Below are 21,067 nucleotides of genomic sequence, written 5' to 3'. Positions count from 1 at the left end.
AGAACTTAGTCTGGGATTCTAATCACTACCTGCTATGGGCTCCTTTTTAAAGCTTATACCATGCCTTGGGCTAGTCACAGTTCTTCTGAGCATTTTCAACCCCACCTACCTCACAGATTTATTGTTGTTATTATTGTTGTTATTATTTATTGTTATTATTGTGAGGGGGGGAAGGGAAAGGAGTTTGTAAGCCCCTTGGAGTCTTCTTACAGGAGAGAAATGGGGGATATAAATCCAATTCTTTTCTTTTTCTTCCTTCTTCCTCCTCCTCTTGTTCTTCTCCTTCTTTATCACAAAGGCTCAGAATAGGCCAAATACCTTTGTACTAAGTTCCAATATGCCATTTAGCCTTCATCTGGCTTTTTTTAAAGCCATCAAGTCATAGTTGACTTATGGTAACTCCATAGGGAAGAGGCATAAAAATCACAGCAATAAATGTTCAGAAGTTGGTTGGCATTGCCTTCGTCCACATCACACACCTGGTGTTCCTTGGAGGTCTGCCATCCAAATACTAGCCAGGGTTGGGGCTGGCAGTATGTGACCTGCTGAAGACTACTCAGTCAGCTTCCATGGTGCAAGTGAGGATTTGAACCTGAGTTTCCTAGGTCCTCATTCCAGCATCTTAACCACTATATCGTGCTAGCTCTTTGGGTTTGAAAAACTTATATAGGCCAATCTTTTTTAAAGCCACCATTCAGTGAAAAACATGCTCAAGGCAGCTTTCAGAAGATTAAGTAAGCAAGTGTTAATCAAACTGTACAGCTGTAGCTGTCCTACTAGTTCCTGTGGCTTTATTGTGCTGGCAGTGAATTTGCAGTTAAGCTAGCTGAAAAACTTTTGCTGCTTCTCAACTATCACTATAGGAAGTTTGCAGAATGTGAGATAGGAGCAGGCAAAGACTTATTCAGACTACCACTGTAGACAGCCTCTACCTTTCTTCAGCCTCCTAAACTATTCAGATGGTTATAGTTTATTTATGAAGGGCTTACAGTGCTGCTAAGCTCTCCGTGAAATGGCTTACTTATCTGCCCATGAAAGGAGCAATGGACGGAGCTGGAAATGACAGCCTCAGTCAGTCTTTGAGAGCTTGGAAGACTGATTCCATTGCCAACTGGCTGTTTAATACTGGGCATGCCTGGCCAACCCAGTTCTGGGAACTGCACCTGCAAAGGTGAGTGTTTAGCTTCAGAAATCCAAACCCAAGAGCTGCAAGTATCCAGAAAGGGTTGTATGAGCAGAGGCATCATTGTAAACAGTAGTTCAGTTTGAGGCATTAACTACTTCTGTTTTCTTTTTTAGACAATTGCCGGAACTTCCGTCCAAAACTCCCTTTTTTAATATAAATAACCCCCAACACGTTGACCATCGTCGGCAAGGCTTGCAAGACTTCCTCCAACAGTGAGCATATTGATTTTTTTTGGGGGGGGGGGAAGTGATAGTTCTGTTGCATTAATGAAGTCATTAATGGCCTTCTCCTCTGGCATGTCTCATCTCTTGTACACGACAGCCACCTTGTGGCCACTGCTGAGCCTTATTTGCGCTTTCTTCCTTGCTGTTTTCGAAGTGATGCTTAATAAAGCTGGGTGTTTCAGTGCCTGCCTTTTTGTTAGGTACTACAAAAGTTTAGTAGAAACAATGATAAAAATGAAGTAAGCAAAATAAATACATTTATTGTTATAGTGCATTTAAAATACAAATTAAAAACATAGGACTTGAATTTAGCCTCTAAACCACTGAACTACGTAGTCCCCAGTATGCCTATTGTAATATCCACAAGTTGATGACATACAAGTAATACCAAAATCACAATAAACAAGAGCAAATGCCTTCTCCAATGGTTACTAATACATAGTGGTTACTGATACATCTGCACACTAAGAACAGTTGTTTATATAATAACCTAAAACAGGTGTTGAATGATTCACATTTTATTCTGTATGGCCAAATGGTGACATTATTAGGATTAAGGATCTTGTTCCATGATTTTCATGCTCACGCATAAAATTATGTGATTGTAAATTATTTCTAATTTTGGCAGTTCATTTCCTCGTGGTGTGTATGTACACATCAACCAGCCGTTGGATGAAATACACTTTTGTTAGCTCTGAGGTCTATAAGCATATCTTTTTTCCTTGCTAGAGCACTGTTGTGATCTTGTTTTTATTTGAATTTTGTTTTAGGGGGAAATAGATTTGTAGCACTTGGGTATAAGCAAAAGAATTTTAAAAAGCAGTTGACTTGCTTAGCATTCGTTTACAGTATGAAGAACATTTGTGTGTGTTGCATGAACATAGGAAACAGTGAACTGTTTTAGTTCTTGGTTATTTGGGGAGCAGTCCTAAATGGATCTACTCAGAAGTAAGACCCATTTAATTTAATGAAGTTTACACCCATGTTTGCATTCTTAAGATTGTAGATGGTAAACTGAATGTCCTTAACTGTGCACATTTTGAGGTACTTTCAAGTGGAAGAATTTTCATCAGATTACTTTACTATGATGGTGAATGCTGAGTCTACCAACCCTGTTTCTGGTATCAATATCACTCCTTTTGAACTTGTGAGATTGCAGGAGTAAATAATTCTATCACCTTTATGGTAAATCATTTCATTTGTATTAACATCACAAAAAATTCATGCTGGTTTTATCTCCAATATGTTTACATGGCCAGCACAATTGAAATCTATACTTAAGTGCAACTGGACGGTTTAGACAAACATATTCAGATCTTTGGAACAGAAAACAATACATATAATTGTTTTGCTGGTATTAAATGCTACTGTTGGCATGATAATCTATTGATACTACATCATAACACCCCATTTTGCTCTTGGGACTCTTAGAGCAATAATTTTATGTTACCATCTTGTTACTTAAATAAATAATAAATAACTACTTGCTACCACCATCTATCCCCTTTATTATATTTTCATTTAAAAAAACTTTCAGCATTGCAAACATTCCATCTATAATAAATGCTTTCTTATACTGAACCACAAAGAAAGGCAGGGTGTAAATGTTTTAATAAATAAATATCCATCCCTCCTCAATCTTTACTTTCTTAAAGCTTCTCAGAATGGTCACCATTACCACCAGATTACCATGAGAGAGTACTGATGTATTCACATTGCTGCAGGTACCAATTTTTACTGGCACAGGGGACTCATATTTATGAGCAGGATTTATAATCTGGATGAAACTGCTGCATTGTGACGCTTGTTGTATAGTGCTTTAACACATACTGAATAATACACTTCCAATCCACTTTCAGTTCACTTTGCAACTGGATTTTACTGTGCAGATTAGCAAAATCCACTTGGAGCTATTCTGCACTTGTAGTTTGTGTCGGTTTTGGCCCCAAACTATGTGACTTTGTTTCTTTTCTGCACATGTTTTGCCCCGTTAAGAAGAAGAGTTGGATTTATATCCCTCCTTTCTCTCCTATAAGGAGATTCAAAGGGGCTTACAAACTCCCTTCCCCCTCCCCTCACAGCTGGTGTGTGTTGGAGTGCGCAGACTAATCTGAATTCCCCAGATAAACCTCCACAGCTCAAGTGGCAGAGCGGGGAATCAAACCCAGTTCCTCCAGATTAGAGCACTCCTGCTCTTAACCACTACGCCACTGCTGCTCTCTTAAGAAGCAGCCTCAATTTTTCTTCAGCTTTTCTCTTTTTTAATGAGCATTTTTACTGTGAGTTTTTTTTATCAAGCAGATTCTGAGTTGGCTTCAGTTGACGTGCGGAAAACTTCGTTCTGTTTTTTCACTGTCCTTCAACATCCACCCATATCCACAGCCAACCTCCCCAGTTGATTCCATTCCCCCTTCCTGCCTTCCCTCTCCCTTCCACTTGGGGCTTCCTTGCTCCTTTAAAATAAAATTAAACATGCGATCAAATGCTGAGGAATCTGTCTGCATGCAGTAAGACTCTTCTAATCGGCATCTACACTATGAAGCTGACCAGAAAGCCATGTAATTGACTAGAAGTAGACAGCGCAAGCATTTCCCCCTCTGCCTCCCCTGCAATTTCATCAGTTCACAGTCACATTGTTTTCTGTTCAGTTTGTTTTTAAATACACCAATAAAATATCTCTAAATCTTAGTGATGCAATAGTCTTAACAGGTTCACTGAATTCCCAGCTTTTATTTTAAGTCTGTAGTCCTTTCCCTCATGGAGATATAAGGGAAAGGGCATAGTTCTGTAAGGGAAACAGCCAGATTTTTTTTTGTATAAGAAAGCTGGGAATTCAGAGAACATGCTAAGAATATTGCTTCAGTGCTCCGAAAATCTAGCAATTGTTTATTGCCATTAAAACCCCCCAGAAAGAAATAACTTTCAGGGTGAGGCAGAACAGATGCCGTCCCTTCACATACTATTTAAAATGGCATCAGTTAACACTGGCTCACAAGCCATTTTTTCGTGTTCCTTGACTCTTCCCCATGTGCAGTTGCCTTCCCCTCAGCGTACAATTGCTAAATTTGAATTTTAGAAACAAAAAATGGTGTGTATGGGGTGGGGGGGTGGGGTGGGGAAGCTGCTTGTGCCAGCTGCTTTATAGGGGAACTGCTTCTGTTAACTGCTGCTACTTGTTGAAAGAGTTTTGCTTAACATAATTTAAATTGGCTTGCAAAATGAAGGGCTGGGAGCCATTTTGTTGAGCGTTCTCTTCTCTGGTACTTCCACATATGCACTGATTGTTCAATTGGTAAACAGAGAATCAGCAATGACAACAGACTTTGTGGAAGAGGAAAGGTCTCTAGTGCTTCTGCTTTGTAGTGCTAAACTCCCATGTGCAAAAATGGGAGGGGCTGGTGGTGTGATACCACCAGTGATGCTGTTGGTCATGATCAGCACCCTTGCTAGATATTCCTCTTTATTTGGGTATGTGCAGAAGAAATATGCTGACTCCACCGCAGAAAGGTCATACACGTGGAACAGTTTTCCCAAGTTGATTTAAATGCTTGAGGATCAGCTGAGAAAACGGAAGTAAGTTTTGCATGCAGAATAACCCTTGCGAACAATTGCTTAAGTGCACAACTATGCATTCCATCCCACAATCACATCAAACTTATCACACTGATCGTTGCACACAACACCCAGAGAAACCTCCCTCTGTGTATTATATTCAGTGTATAGGCATGAAACATCCAGTTCTCTTTCTCGTGGGGTGAATTGGAAGATAGGGAAGCAAGGTACACCTCTGCTCTGAACTGAACACCTAAATAAGAAGCCTCACTTTTTCAAGGTACAGTTCCCTGGCTAGGAAGGGAAGGCTGCATATAGTACAGGATGCAGGGACTGGCAATTAACAGAAGGTTGCACTGGTGATATTTCACTACAATTAAGAAATCCTGTTGTCGTCTTGTAGTTTGTGTATAATTAAAAATAATTATGTAGCCCTCATCATAATAGTAATGGTGTGTGTGTGCAAAGTTATCTCAAGGTGCAGCTGACATATGGCAACCATGTAGGGTTTTTAAGGCAAGAGACAGACAGAGGTAGTTTGCCATTTCCTGCTTTTGCATAGTGACCCTGGACTTCCTGGGTGGTCTCCCATCCACGTACTAACCAGGGCTGACCTTGTTTTAGTATCTGAGATCTGAGCCGGCTAGTCTGCATAATCCAGGTCCAGGCAATAATAGTAATACTTACCATACATATCATGTTTTCAGTGTTCAAAGCCATTCACATACGTAAAGGAAGAAACTGATCTGTATCACCATAGCCAGCATTTCCTGAGAATTCCTGTTGAATCGTGAATGTTAGGTGCATTCAATAGAGGGCACCAGAACACAGGCTGTGTTTGCTTGTTTCTGTAGGGTTTGGTTCCCCCTCCCTTTTTCTCCTGTCATGATATGATATAAATGGACTGAGTAAATTTTGTTGAAAACAAAATCAGAGTGTTAACTTTTTGCACACATGCAAGCATGCATCTGTCACTGTATTGGATTACAGGAGATACAGGAAATCTTTAGTTAGAATTAAGTTGTGCTGCTCACCCATATGTTCTCCTGCAACAGAACAGTGTGTAATATACCTAATAAAATCAAGTTGAAAAGAACCAGAGTTTGGCCTCTGTCCAAACAAGACAAGCCACATGGTTTGCCTTTTATTAAAAATACTTGCTTTTGTTTAGGGATGATAAACATGTTCTGAAGATTACATCTGCACCCTCCCCAAATGACCTTAAAGTAAACATCTTGGGAGATAGCCTTACAAAGAAAAGAATTAAAGAGCGGTTTTGTAATCTTCTATTCCTCCAGAGATTAGGATCTTGAAAATCCTCTTGCATGGCGAATTCCAGGTTTAACTTGTGTCAGGCTTTCAGCCAGCAAAAAACATGAAGTAACAGAGTGTCTCTGGCCATATGCAGACTTACATTACTCCTCACCACTGGTGCGGCTAGGTGGGCCTGGGCCTGTTTGTGCAGACACTTGTGCAAAATCTCTTATAGAAAAAGTGTACTGTAAATGCTTATATGAATAGATTATATCTGTTTCACTATCTGAATCTGCCTGTTAAAAATAGTGACTGCTAGCCAACATCAAAATTCCCAGGGGATACCTGTCAGTTTGTAAATTGAGGGTGCAGGTTCTTAATGTAGTGTTCTCAATGTAGATGTTGTGTTCTTAATGTAGACTCTCTCTTCCAGCTTTGTCATCTACTTGGCTTTTCTTTTCCCCTTGTTTCCACACCTGTGTGTTTTAGTGTGTAGTATGTTTTAAATGTAGTATGAAAGCTGAAAGATCTTAGCCTATCTTTTCTCTCACTTTAACTAGCAAAATACTTTTCTCCATCTCCGTACAGTGTTAGTAATTGGATATGGGTAGGTGGAATAGTTGTGTCCTCCTCTGACCTTAGAAGCAAACTGGGAGAACTTTTAAAAAGTGTTACTCACCACTTCTTCATATTTTTGGAAGCTGTCTGCAAATGCCCTCAGGTACTGTAATATTGGTGTGTTCTATGATGGCAGATACTGCATGTGCTCTTGGCTACAGGTGGTTCTATTGAGAGAGATTATCATCTCACAGATGTGAAGTGGACCATGTAGCCTTGAGGAGTGAGGTGAGGTTTGGCTTGGGACCTGGCTCTTCTTGCCTAATCTGCCTCCTTCAGTTTTGATAGTTGCAGTGAATCTCTTTTGATTTCAGCCACTGCCACTGAAAGAAGTGAGGCTGAGGATGGTGCCCAGAGCCAGCCCATGTCTGACCTGCCTAGGATGCACTTCACCTTCTTGGAGAGCTTGGTTGTCAATCAGACTGTGAAATTCATCTCACCTATGCAATCCTATCCCTACCTTAGCCCCGGGTTTATTATTTTCTGCCCACAACTTGCAACCCTTCCTATCCCAGGCCCTGTAGCATGATTTTCCCAAAGCCCCACATTCTCCTGGACTCTTCCATGCTTCAACTCCATGCCTCTACCACTGATCATTCTTTTTTTTGGAACAAACCCTGCTTCGCCCTGCTTTCTTCATTCACTCTGCCCTTAAAGGTGACACCAAGGACAGGCTACACAACCAACACCTTTTTGGGGGGGGGGGTATTGTCGAAGGCTTTCACGGCTGGATTCAACTGGTGGCTGTGGGTTTTCCGGGCTACCAGACCACGGCCACACAGCCTGGAAAACCCACAACAACCACTCTTTGGGGGGGGGGGGTTAAGCACATGTTTAATTATACTTTTCAATTAAAATAAATAACTGGTGCAAAACATCGAACATCTCATTTCATAATGAAGGACTGAAAAAATGTTTTCAAAGCCAGTGTGAGAACATCCATATTTCACAGGTCAACTTATCCTTTATAGTGTTTGTATTTCTAGGCTCCTGTACTTGTTGTTTAAGGTGTGTTATCTAATTTGTGGTCTCTTCACTTTTTAAACCTCCAGATGGCACTATTAAGTAGAAAAGAGAATAACTAAAATAATGAATCCAATGTAAAATAAAATTGGAAATTGAATTATAGCTGCAGGGGGTGTGAGGGTAGGGGGGGAAAGGATAGTTGCCTTGAGGTACTGATCAACCTGTACTCTTATCACTTTTGTTTTCTGTTCCCATGTGTTAGGGTACCAGCAAGCTAATAACAGTGCTTCAGTAGTTCAAGGCTTAGCAAAATTGCACTGGACATGAAATAAAGCTAAAATGAATTTCTGTCCAATATCATTGACATTAGTGCTCATTACTTTTGCAGTCTAGTGCCTCAAACCATCAAAAATCAATTTTAAAGATTACCCATTATTTTATAAAGAAAATAAAATATGTTTCAAACAGCAACAAAGCAGTAGCTGTAGTGTAATCTTATGAACAGTTACTTAGATTTTTGCTGCCCAACTAAAATCTAACTACAGAAGCCAGCATATTTTTTGAAAGGAACATTGTGCTGTGAACTGAACTGTATGCATGCTTAAATTGACATATATTTGTTACAAGATTTTCAATTAAAAATTATGCGCTGTATGTTTACATTGTAACCAAGCCTTTATTTTTCTGACTTATTATTTGGGGTTTCCTAAATACTAAGAGTTGGTATGAATTATGGTGTCTTGAATGGATGTCATGGAAGCTGGTGGTAGCAAGAAATGGAATAATTTTCTGTTACCAAATCTGGCGCAGAATCTCATCAGAGTTAAGTTTCACTGATTTTTGATGGGAGGGCAAGTGCTTAAGTGAGCAATCTTAAACAGGTCTACTGAGAATCCTACTTGGATCTATTCAATGAGGCCTACTCCCAGGAAAGTGTTCTTAGGATTGTACTGTAAATTACACCCATTTAAAATGCTAAACATAAGTCTGAATCACACTGTTACTTTGCAGGTTGTAGCAGTATAGAAAAGTACTATATCTATAGTCTGTAGAACAGTACTAGTAGTGTGGAGTTGGAGGCATTTGAGGATATAAAAGACTCATAGAATTAAATGGGCATTAAACTACCCAGGATTTTGTGAATGCTAGTTTTTTCCCCATTGCTGTTTGTGAGGGAGATACACAGACATGTGTGACACTCTAGTGACCCAGAGTAAACAGCCCAGGCTAAAATTGCATGGGACCAGAAGACATCCAGAGCTCTTTGAAATCAGAGATTTCCTATTTGTTGAAGTGCTGATGACAACTCTGTACACGTAATCAAACATACAGTTGTACTTACAACTAGTTTATGCATACGTATGCAGTTCTTTACTTTTACCCTGACATCTTGACAACTGCAATTTTTATTTAAAAATAAAACAAAAGTTCTTAGACCTCTTGGTTGTAGAGAGTACCTCAGTAATGTTTAGGAAGTATAGGTGTTTAGCACAGAATTTTTAGAGATGTGATCCTCTTGGTTTTTGTACAGCTCCCCAGCACCCTGTTTCTTTTGATGGATCCTTGTTTTGATACCCTGTTGCTTGGAAACAGGAAATATACATGCTTCCTTATTAACTGTCTAACTTATTCCAAATACAGAGTTTGACATTCACATTGCACATGGCTGTGCTGTTCTTTCCTGCAAATACTGTATGAGGTACAGTGGAACCTTGGTTTTCATTGCCTTCGGTTTTCATCGATTTTTTCAGTGAAAATATTGTCTCGGTTTTCATCGAGTTGCCTCTGTTTTCATTGATTTGCAGTAAGGTGCGGGGGTTTGTGGAGAAAAATCACCTGGACAAAGCTGTTGCAAGCCGTGTCTCCAACTTGTTTAATGACAATGTCTTGCCGCATTTCAGACGAATCTTAAAGAGGCATCAGAAACAGACCTCTTTGGACAGCTTTCTGGTGCGACATTGGTCCACTGGCTCTGAAGCTGGGCCCAGTGTTGTTTGTTACTGTTTTCAGCATTAACCACCATGTTTACTCACCAAAAATGTGTTTTTGGTATGTTTTTTGGAGTGCCTACAACGGATTAATTGAATTTATATTGATTCCTATGGAAAACTTTGCCTCGGTTTTCATCAGTTTCGGTTTTCATTGATTCTTTTCGGACAGACTACCAACGAAAACTGAGGTTCCACTGTATTTCCAATATGAAGTCTATATTTTTTCTCTGTTAACTTTTGGTAACTAATTACATTTCACTACAACAAATATTGGATCCTAACCAAGAAATTTAATAATGTAGTATGGTACATCTGCTTTGAAGAGAGAACCAGGCTATGATTTTACATTACCTGATTGGGGATAGGTAGCTTTTAGCTGCTATTACCTTGTCACATTTTGCAGTGTAGTCATGAAACTACTTACTTTGGCAAAGTCCTGTAAGGTTTCAGAATTATGATTGAGAGCAAATGCATTTTAAAAACAACTAAATATCTCCAATCAATTTTGAGGAGTTGTATGTAAATTTTTAGGACCTCAGTTCCACACTTGCCATTCTCCTTAGTGACATTTTAATGGAAATATTTTTCTATTGGAAATTGGTTCTAGAGGTACATAGTGGGGGAAATAGATTGAGTGATCACAACTTGATGTGAACCTAATAAATCTGCTGTGTTTTAAAACTGCAAGAAAAAAGCTGTCATTTTAAAGAGTTCTTTATCCTAACTGTGCATTTTGTTGCATTAACTGTGCATTAATGCATTCTGTTGCATTAACTTTATGCTAACTTTTGCATTTGTTGCATTTTGTTGCATTAACTGTGCATTTTGTTGCATTAAAACAGGTTTTGATAAATTAAACATTTTTATTTTTAAGGCACATAAAAGAACAAAGCATTAATATTCTGGTACTCTAAAATTATTTTACAAACCTGTTGAAAATGAAGATTAATAATAATTATACATGACATGCAACTTGTATACAACTAAAAAAATACATGATGTATCTTAGCCTAGGTAAATAAGCTCTGTTTTAAGCAGGCATTTGAAATTGTGGCCTAAACCTTTTGTGGTGCCTTCTTCATGAATGGAGTGATTTTGAAAAATACTACACATCGATTGTGAATCAGCTCCTATAACATTATGTCCCTCCTCTGACCCCCGCCTTTACCCCATCCAAAAAAAGTAATTGATCCACATGGTAGTAACAGATGGTTAAATGGGAAAAAATGCCCTTGGAATTATTCTTATACCAGATGTTCTTAACTATTAGCTTCATGTTTTTACTCACCTAAAATTCCAAATAATTGAATAAAGGTAACATATGCTCAATCACATTAGTATATAAAAGGCACTGACAACTGCATTTGAGCATAAATTACAGGTAATTGAAAAGCAATACAATATTGAAAAAATTATGTTAAAAGCCCGTTCAGGTTTCTGTTTGTTTTTTATTTTTAGGATCCTCCAAAATCCACTACTGCTTTCAGACAGTAGACTTCACCTCTTCGTACAAACCCAGCTAAGCCCAGAAGAGATTGAGGCGTGTGTATCCGGACATACTAAATACTCCGTGGCTGATGCGATCCAGGAGTTTGCCTCTATGAAACGACGTTTCCCTGTAGAACATGAAGAGAAGAAAAAAGAAGAAAATTATGCGGATTCAGATTCTGAGAGGTTATTTCCTTACATTCTACTAAATATGCACACATGATAATAAACACACTTCACTTTTTTTGTTGTTGATGATGCAATACTAAGATAATGAAAAAATTAATTGACTGAGATTTTATTGAGCTGTGACAGCTCATCATAGAAGTCTTCACATACACCTCCACACTGAATTAATGAATGCAGTAGAAATTCAATTATCTGCATTCTGATTATGTGAATTTCATTTAGTCAGACTTGAATTATTCGCGTTTAAATTATCTCGCTAAAAAAATATCCAACTGCACTCCAAATGGCTAATTAAAAGTCCAAATTTCCTGTCTCTCTTTTGTGACTGGGGATAATTAAAGTTCTCCTCTGTTACTCAGGCTTTGAGTGTGTTGTGAAAACCAATTTCCTCTCTCTTTCTCTCTCTTCTCCCCACCCCCTTCTCTGCAGTTCATCCTCAGGGCTTGGACACAGCAGCGATGATAACATTTCACACGGATGCAAAGCAAACACAGTTCCCGAAGAACCCTGAAATATCATTGTATATTGGTATCACCGAAATGACAGATACCACCTTCCATTGTGGTTGAAAGTTATATGTTACACTTCCATCCAGTTGTCAAAGCTTTGTATTTTCTCTGTTCACCCATTCATTCATTTATTCATTTCACACTGGTATGCAGTGACAGACCCTCCAATATGGAATCATTCAAATATTGCTGTACTTAAATAAATTGGATTCTTTTACACTATTTCTATGAAACTGTTACAGTATGAGGTCAGAGTAAGAACAAAACTATAATTAGATCTTGAAAGTGATACTGGAGAGTCTAACTCCTGGAAATTCACAAAATCATCTCCACTTTAAAATGACAATTCAACTGTCCTTCCAGTCTGGGGTGATCTACATAAATATATTATTGAAACAAAACAACCTTTAAGTCCATACCTTCACAAAGAAGTAAGTGATGGACTGAGATTACTCTTTCAGTTGGCTAGTTAAAACTATTTCAACTTTGGCTCCTAACAGTAAATCTAGTGTTCTAGTCATAATTAATGGCCATGATCCAGTGTAGAGTGAGAAATGCTTAGGGCCATTTAATATCAATAACTTTATACACATCTAACCCTGTACTAAACCGGAGGCACTGGCTGTATGATGTCTGTCTTTCTGTTGTTGTTACTGTTGCCAAGAGAAGTCTTTTGATACAACATATTGTTAGAGACTTTAGTTATATTTTGAAAGTAATTTAAAAATGAAGTTTCTTACAGTGATGTAGCAATAGGATGGAACACTCAAAGGATGGAATTATTAGAAACAACCCTCTAAGTGAAGTGACCTATGGAAGTTTATGGTGTTTTTTCAGAGGCACATTTAAAGATTCCAGCTGGGTAGCTCCATAAATTCATTCATGTGTGTTTTGACAGCTCCAGTAGAACTCCTCTGGTACCCTGTCCAAAATGCATGTACTTGGAAACATTCGGATCAAACAAAGTATCTGAATTTTAAGGAATGGATGGGAGGAGGAAGGGAGCAGGTAGTTACTTTGAGCAAATTATTTATTTGGTCCGCACTTCTTAAGATAAACATCAAAGTTTCTGCAGACAAAACTATCCCCTGATCTCTGATAGAAACTTAGCAGCAAAATATACTTAGGCAACTATTAGAAAATTTAATTAAAGCTGCAAGTAAAACGGTCTGTAATTGTTAGCGTAGGGTGAACAAAAGCAATCCAAAAGAAAAAGCTGTCTCATAAACTGTGACATGAAAATAATTTAAAATATTGTTGCTTATTTTAGAAATATGTATACGTGATTTATTAATTTGAAGGAATTTGTGCACTTTAAGTTTTATAGTCTGCTGATAATTAGTACACAAAATGTAAAACTCCTTTATGCCAGAGCAAAGCCAGGAAGAAATAATTAAAATATGATCCTGCATATTTACTCAGAAGTAAATTCCAATGATATCAGTAGAGCTTATTTCCATTTAGGGGATATAAGACTGCATCCAGTTACTTCATCCTAAAGGTCTTGAAGCTACAGCAAACAAAAGAGCAAACTTTCAAAGTCAGAATTTATTTCAAAGCAACCAAATTCAGTGATCAGTTCTTGTATTTATTACCTTTTGCACAAATTACACATTGTTACACTGTTTGCTTCCTGTACTTTTAGACAGCCTTTCCGGTTGTTGTTGTTTTTTTAAAAAAAATACAATGTTTTAAATGCCAAATGTATGAAACACTGGAATGCTGAATATCGTATGCTCTAATGTTTAATATGTATGGAATGTGTTTGTATTTTGTCATATTTCAAAATAAAATGTTCTATATTTAATTGATTATTTTCTGATTAGTTCATTTATATAGTTTTGTTATTTTGATTCTAGTATTCAATTTTCTAGGATATATGACTTCTTCATATTATGCCCCTCATTTCTAGATTCATTTTTTTCTTATTTCGTTCCTATTTCTTCACATTTAAAAATAAGTTCTGTTTTCACCTTTAAAAGGCAATACTTTGCTGAAGGAGGGGGAACATATATCAAATTTGTATTCTTCAGTTATTTTCTACCAGTTCTCAAATAATTTTTTTAGTCATTATCTAATAGTAGTTGAAGCAAAAAGAGGAAATACATTTTAAAGCAACACAGACACACATTATTCTGGTTTGCAAGAACCTGTTCCTTGAAGCCATATGTCTTTTGCAAAAAAAAAAAATCCTTAATGCACTAGTCATTTTTAAAATTATGCAATTTTCCTGACATTTACAAAGCTTGATCCTTCCTCACTAGAAATTCTACCTTTAAAGATTAAATATCTCGTATATTTACTTAATGTTCCCCCTTTCCCCCCACCGTGGCTATCCCTCTCACACACATGTACAACCATAATCTCACAAAAGGAAATACTCTCCTTGTTACAGTAATACTAGCAAAACCCAAATTTGATGTGCTCCATAAGAATCATTTTTGTCTATTTCTGATTTTGCTTAATCGTTAAGAATTGCTACTTCTCCTTAGCAAAGGCCTCAACAGTCCAGATTGAATATAAAATTCAATTTAAAGTTTAAAAATGCCCTTTTTGATTACATCAATTTGCACTGGCTTTCCGCGGTGGGGGGTACTTACATCCCTTTTTTGTTTTGGAAAATCTTACAGTTGTTACTTCATTTCTCATATTATTTAGCTTCTTTTTCCATACAATTTACCCCAATCAGAAATGATCTGCCAAAATAGATCACTGGTCAGAAATTGGCCCCCTTCAATTCAATTTCAAACAGTAACCATCAGAACTACAAGCGTTAAAGTGCGGAGAGAGAGAAATAAGTTTTCCAGGTTTGCCCGCAATACCTTTTCTAAAAAAACCGCTTTCAACCATTTCTCCCTTCTCTGATTTAGGACCATCCCAGCAAACAAACTGCCTAAGATGCTCCATTACTCAGCTATCTCCAACTCCCCCCCCCCTCCCCAAAAAAAACTTTTCTTCCCCATTGGTTAACTTCCGCAGGTGGTCTTTTCTCTCTACCTCTTGACAGCAACACCACAAATCCCTAATTCTTTCGATTTGCACGCTTAAAGGTTTCCAGTCCACCTCCCCTCCCCTGCATGCTAAACTTTTTCTCCAAACCCCACTCACTCACCATCTGGCTTCACACTAGGAGCAAACCGAGGACTGCCTAGTCATCAGCAACCCTCCCTCCTCCTCCTTCCTCTTTGCCCCTCCAGGCAGCCTTTGCACAACCTGGAGTTGCAGTCTGCTGCTTTCTTACCTCAGGGCCTTGATCCACTCTTTCCCCCCACCCCACAGGCTGGACTTTTTCCTGCAGCTGCAAGTCCGCACTGACTCCGGGCGTGTGCAAGGCGCTTGCTCAGCAGCTCGCTTTCTCCCTCCTCCCCCCACTCCCTGGGAGTCTGTGTGTTGCCGGCGCCCTCCATGCTCCCGAGCTCCGCCGGGGGCTGTTTGTCAGGTAAAGAAGCCAGCCGGCCTTGATCCCGTAACCCATAGCAACGGCCCAGCTAAGAATAGGGGGAACACAGCCTGCAGGGAAGAAGCCAGAGATCATCAGAGCCAGCAGCCCAGCGTTTCAAAAGCTGACATCGCGGAGAACAATAACCAAAAATAATGTGATTTTCCCTCTTTTTCTCCAAATCACAAAAGCCAGGCGGGGCCGACAGCAACGCAGCAGCCTCTTCCCCCTAAAGCAGGAGGGCTTGAGTTTGCAAAACTGGCAGTGAGCAGCGTTGGTTTGTCTGTTTGCTGAGATTCAACACCAACCCCCTCCCCGGGTAGATGAATGCATTAAAGGATAGACGCAGAAGGGGCTGCAAAATGTTAGGCAAATATGCGGTTGCAAAGCGGGGCGCGGGGGCGGGAGGGCATTCCCAGGCGCCGACTTGATGGTAATCTTTTGTTATGCAAAAGACCAGGCTGCCGGCTGTCGTCGGTCCGAGGCAACCGAGGCTTGTCAAAGGACTCCTGAAATAAGGGTCAGCGGAGGTGCGAGCCTTATTGTTTTCCATAGGCTATGTACGGATGTTGAGATGCAAGAAGGGAAGGGCTGGCTGCAGAGCTGTGTCATTCTGGGTTAAGAGGAGCTCCCTTAAAAGGAAGAACACCCGAACTTGGAAGTCTGAAAAATAAAGGCCATGGCAGGGCCACAGTGCAGGGACGGACAGCCCTGTTAGTCTCCGATGGCAAAAAACGGCCAAGAGAAAAAACATACTGGTCAATGCACAGAGTCTCTCTTGTGGAGCCTTGAATGCTTTCAAATAAGGCAATCTCTTCCAAATGAGAGCCAGTCAGTGTCCCAGTTTCTCAAATGCCACAGCCTATGGCCTGCATCGTAGCCTGTGTTCTTAAAAGGATCAATAATAGACTGAACACTTGTGAAATGCCTTGTAGGCTTTATGGCATGCCTTCATGACAGTTTTGTCAGGTCAGTTTTGTGTTTCCAGTTTTACAGATAGGGAATTGAGGCCAAGGGTGCTGTTTTCTTTACATTTGTAGAGAAGTCAGACCAGGTCTCTGGAGAGATGACGGATTACATTCTCTAGATTTAAAAAATATATACTGATTTGGGAGACCTGACAAAATGACAGGAACTGGTTGCAACTCAGTTGTCAATGAAAATGCACTCTGCCCACTCTCAGAGAGATTATGTATTTCAAGGCTGAGGGATGACAGTTTAACATAATGTGACTCTGGTCAAGGCCAAGTAAGATATCTGCTCTGTTCATATTTTCTGTTCACATCCCTCTTTAGTCCTTTTCTCTTAAGTCTCTCAACTGGCTCCATCTCTTTTAACAGATGGCTTTGCATTGCAATGGCCTTGTGCCAAATATGGAGTAACTGTAAGTGCCAACATTTCTTAAAATGTATTGGCCAACTGTAGATTGCCAGTACTTTTGAGCAGGGTTTCTGTACCTTTAAGGGCTGCATAAAAGGGAACAATGTACAGGTTTAACTCCTCCTTCCTGCAGTCCAGAGGGAAGCCTGTGTTTGTCAAACCAGTTAAGTCACAGGAACCCTGATAGAACCCTCCCCCCTTCCCCCTGCATATGTGCAAATAAGGAGTAAAGAAACCTTAAGAAAGAGTGTTGGGGCACAGAGTTTATCCTCTGCCAAAAATGCAAAGCTAAACACAATAATTGCCAGCTGAATAGATCTTGTTATTTCCTAATGTTCCATTGTTTCAATTAAAGTCATGTATCTCTGCTAACCCATACTACAAATCAGAATCTGTGCAGTTGCCCATACTGTGCTCCTGTCTTCCATCCCCCAAATTCCCTATTGAAGATACACTGACAGGAGAAAGCCTTACTAAACAGGCAAGAGTAACAAAAATAATGGCTACAGATTCAATGCTTACACTACCTTTCTGTTCTGAAAGAGCAGTCTGATGCGTCAAGGTATAGCTATCCTGAATGCCACAACAGCTGTACTTCACTTCTCTCTAATTAATCTGTTAAAACATGTATATCCCACCTTTCCATTTGGAGATCAAAATTCTAGGATCACAATTCCAAATTTAAATATAAAGAAAATACAGTGAAACCCCAGTTGATCCTCCTCCCTGAGATGTGTGATGTGGGAAGAACAGGTTTTTTGGTATTGGGAGGAACCCTGAACATGTTTAGAGGTGTGTTCATTTTTACATGTTCTAGAGCTGTTCTGTATGCCATGAAAATATGATGAGGCTACACACTGTCCCCAACATTTTTGAGCCTGGAGCTTCTTTGGAATTCTGACATGAGGTGGGCACAATCACAAAATGGCTGCACCAATGTCAAAGCCAAACACAAAATGGTTGCCACAGTAGAGAGGTTATGTAATAGTAACTTTTCAGCACTTCATACAAGAGGTCTGCTTAACAGGATGCTTTTTAAAATGAATATATTGTTTTAAAATATTTTCCTGCATTACCTTCAGTCATAGTGAATATCTCTGTGCTGTGGTGGCAGCTGCTACTAAAGCAATTTTTAAAAAACCGGACAGGCAGTCTGATCTCCAATGGCCAATCAAAAGCCCTGCTGGGCAAAAGGCACACTTTGTCCTGCCCACTTTTGAAAAATACTTGGTAGTCTCCAGGAAAGGTGTCAGTGGGCACCATGGCTCCTATGCATCAGGCCAGGAACCCCTGACTTAAATGAAGCCTTGGAAAGAAATATAGAATGTCAAATGGTGGTCATCTTAAGTCAGTGTAGTTATTTTTGATGTACTTCTCCTTACCCTCTAACTCCCCGTGAATGTGTAAAGCAGATTGCAGACATATGAGGCTGATGCTGAGCAAATGTATCATAACTCTTGTAACTAAAAGGGATGTAGCATACCTTGCATGTCTCAAAGCACCTTGGCAGCAATGCCACTGAGTGTCCCTAGGAAAGCAATGCATAAAGAATGTGATCTGTTATATCATTCATTGTCCTATAGTTGCCAAGATAGTTGCTGGATCATGCATTAGGAGGCATGGGATGATGGGAATCGTAGTCCATGAACACCTGGAGGGCCTGAGTTTGACACCTGTGCTAGGTCATCTATGAGATCACATATGCATATGGCTGACAAACCTACTTGAGAAACATTATTTGAGAAACATGTAGATTGTTTGAACTGATCATGCACAGATTAAAAATGTGGGGGTAACCTCTGAACTTCAAGCCCACAGTGCCCGTTCTGTGGCATTCAATGGAGTAGGATGGAGTAGGACTGTGGAGTAGAAGCTTCTACTATGGAGTAGAAGCCCAATTGCTGTTTTGTTTAGCAAGGAGGTTTTTTCCCTTCTATTGGGTAATCTGTTGCAAGAGTCTTGTGCCACCATAAAGGCTAACATGTTTATTGAAACATAAACTTCATGGGTTAGAGCAGACATCATCTGACATAAGCATTCTGCTATGCTATCCTCAGAAATCATCGTAAACTGTTCATTTGCCTTTTTCTAAAAAAAAAAATGTTCAGGCTGTGATCCAGAGCTCTGTGCAGTCATTAGAGGTTTCCTGTCATGTTTCCTTTCAGTTATTCCACCACCTAGAAGATCTTAAATTGCATGTTAGACCTTTTTCAGTATAGAGATTATTCTGAAGTGTGTTTTGTTGAATGCTTGTTCAGTGTGGGATGTTCCAAGCAGCTAGATTATTTCTTAAAAATTGAGAAGGTAAAAGATGATAAAAAGAACAGAAAATGCAGGTGAAAACTGTCTTTCTTTGACATATTCCCTTCATTTCTCTCTTCTGTTCTATGTCATTTGTGTGATCATGGATCAGGGGAGCATTGCACAGTGTATGTGTATATGTGTAGGCTAGAATGAATTCTTACCTCAGTTTAAAAAGTAGTCTGGGTCTTGTTAAGAGAGTAGCTGAAAATAAGTATTTGAGACAAAAACAAGCTAGTGTAGGTTTACTATTTCTGTTTCTGCTGTGGGTGGCAGCATTCTGCCTAGTATGAATATGCACAGTTTCCATGTTCATTTTGATTTGCAGTTGTTTATTTATTTACTTCATTTATAGCCCACCTTTTAACCCACCTTTCTTTCCAGTGAGGAATCGAAGTGGGTTATATCCTGCTCCTCTTCTCCACTGTTGTCACAGCAACAGTGTGTGGTAGGTTAGGCTGAGCGTGTGTGGTCTGCCAAAAGCCACCAAGCAGGCTTCCATTCCAGAATGGGGATTTCAGCATGGGTCTCCTAGATCTTAGTTTGACACTGTAACCACTACACAACTTGCCACTGGATTTTTGAGAAGTCACATGGCAAAAAGTACTTCTGAATGCCCCTTCAGCTGGTGAGATATAGGATTCAGCCTAAAGAAGAATTCTGGTAAACTTGAAGTCTCCCGTACCAGGAAGTCTGGAATCTTTAAAAAGTCTCATAAGATCGTTTTACCATGTCTTAGAAAATGTTTTTGATTGTAGTAAATCTTGATCCTGCCACAAGGGGGGGGGGGGGTTAGTTGAAAGTTTCATTTTGCAAAACACACTGGGAGGGCGGAATGGTAAGTATTTGGTAAAAATTGATATGACAACCAGGATATCTGTTCAGTGATCAAGAATTCTGGAAGATTCTGGGTATTCACAGCCACTGCAGATCTTATGGCGTGACATCTTTCCTCCTTGGAGGGTCCTATGTTTCCAAGTTGACTTTAGCCATTAAAAGCCATTGATTGGTATAAAAACTGTTTACATACAACATTGTTTCTCCCCTCCCCCACCCTTTTGGAACAGGGGAGTTAAACACTTTCAGATTAGAGAAGGGAGAAGGTTTCTAGGGTCCCGTTCAACTAACCTCTCCCTCCCTGGATGCACTGCAGTGCCACAGCTTTTAATTTAATTTTTTTTAACAAAAGCAATTATAGAAAAGTGCAAATCCAATGCCTGACATTTAACACTTGGCTATGGCAGCCAGGCTGTGCTTAAATGGGGGCTTTTCTGCGGAACAACAAGAGCCAAAAGGCCTTGTGTCATGGAGTAATGTAAGACACAATCTCGCCCGAAAATGCACAATGAATCGGGAAGGATTTATGTAATTAATTGACCAGTCTTAACCTGTTATCGTGATGTAAGGAATTTGGAACTCATTAATTTGGGCTCTGACAGATTTCATATTAGAGCTGGCAAATATGGATTGAGCTTCTTATTCATGTAGCAGCTGGAATTTCCATGACAGTGAGGATTAGTGAAGAAGACCTATTGCTGGAGTCAAACTGCCTCTTTTGTAATCAGCAGTCCTGCTCTGCATTAAAGGGATAATAGGAAAACAGAACGGTGGGGGGAAGGGATACTGCCCTGCCGGTGGAGGAAAGGATGGCAGTTTTGCTCGCTCTGCTAATATTTATATTGAGCACCAGCTTTTGCAGTTGAATGAAAACATTAATTGCAATCATAAAGTGAGAAAAATTGGCTTGAGACAAAAGGGAAAGGAGAAAGGCAACCTTGAGCATTGGTATTGTTGCTCAGGGTTTGTGCCTGTGTCCTCTCTAAATCAGGAGGGTTATCCTTTTCTCACGGGCATATAGAAATCACAGCTAATGCAAAGCGAAGACACTTTAATCTTACATGATGACTGAAGAAGGTTGGTCGGTGTAATGGTGCAATAATACATGCGCTCATGTAGGATAATGTAAGCAT

The 21,067-nt window shown here is 39.5% G+C and overlaps 1 protein-coding gene and 1 long non-coding RNA gene across 7 annotated transcripts in view; one reads left to right on the top strand and one right to left on the bottom strand.

Annotated features, from left to right (window-relative positions):
• Nucleotides 1-13,788, top strand: part of SNX10 (sorting nexin 10) — a 52,854-nt gene extending 39,066 nt beyond the window's left edge. For all 6 annotated transcript variants that reach the window (XM_048511254.1, XM_048511249.1, XM_048511253.1 and 3 more), the window contains 3 exons: nt 1,300-1,398; nt 11,250-11,465; nt 11,898-13,788. In XM_048511254.1, the coding sequence (XP_048367211.1) occupies nt 1,300-1,398; nt 11,250-11,465; nt 11,898-11,979 (397 nt within the window). In that variant the 3' untranslated portion in view covers nt 11,980-13,788. The remainder of the gene's footprint in view (nt 1-1,299; nt 1,399-11,249; nt 11,466-11,897) is intronic.
• Nucleotides 10,966-15,690, bottom strand: LOC125441007. Its single transcript, XR_007245776.1, has 2 exons — nt 15,219-15,690; nt 10,966-11,407 (listed from the first exon to the last, which is right to left on the bottom strand). It is a non-coding gene; the product is annotated as an uncharacterized LOC125441007 (long non-coding RNA).
• Nucleotides 15,691-21,067: the final 5,377 nt, after the last annotated feature.

Source organism: Sphaerodactylus townsendi, linkage group LG11 (genome assembly GCF_021028975.2).
Source record: "Sphaerodactylus townsendi isolate TG3544 linkage group LG11, MPM_Stown_v2.3, whole genome shotgun sequence".
NCBI lineage: Eukaryota > Metazoa > Chordata > Lepidosauria > Squamata > Sphaerodactylidae > Sphaerodactylus > Sphaerodactylus townsendi.
This window is presented reverse-complemented; position numbering and strand designations above follow the sequence as displayed.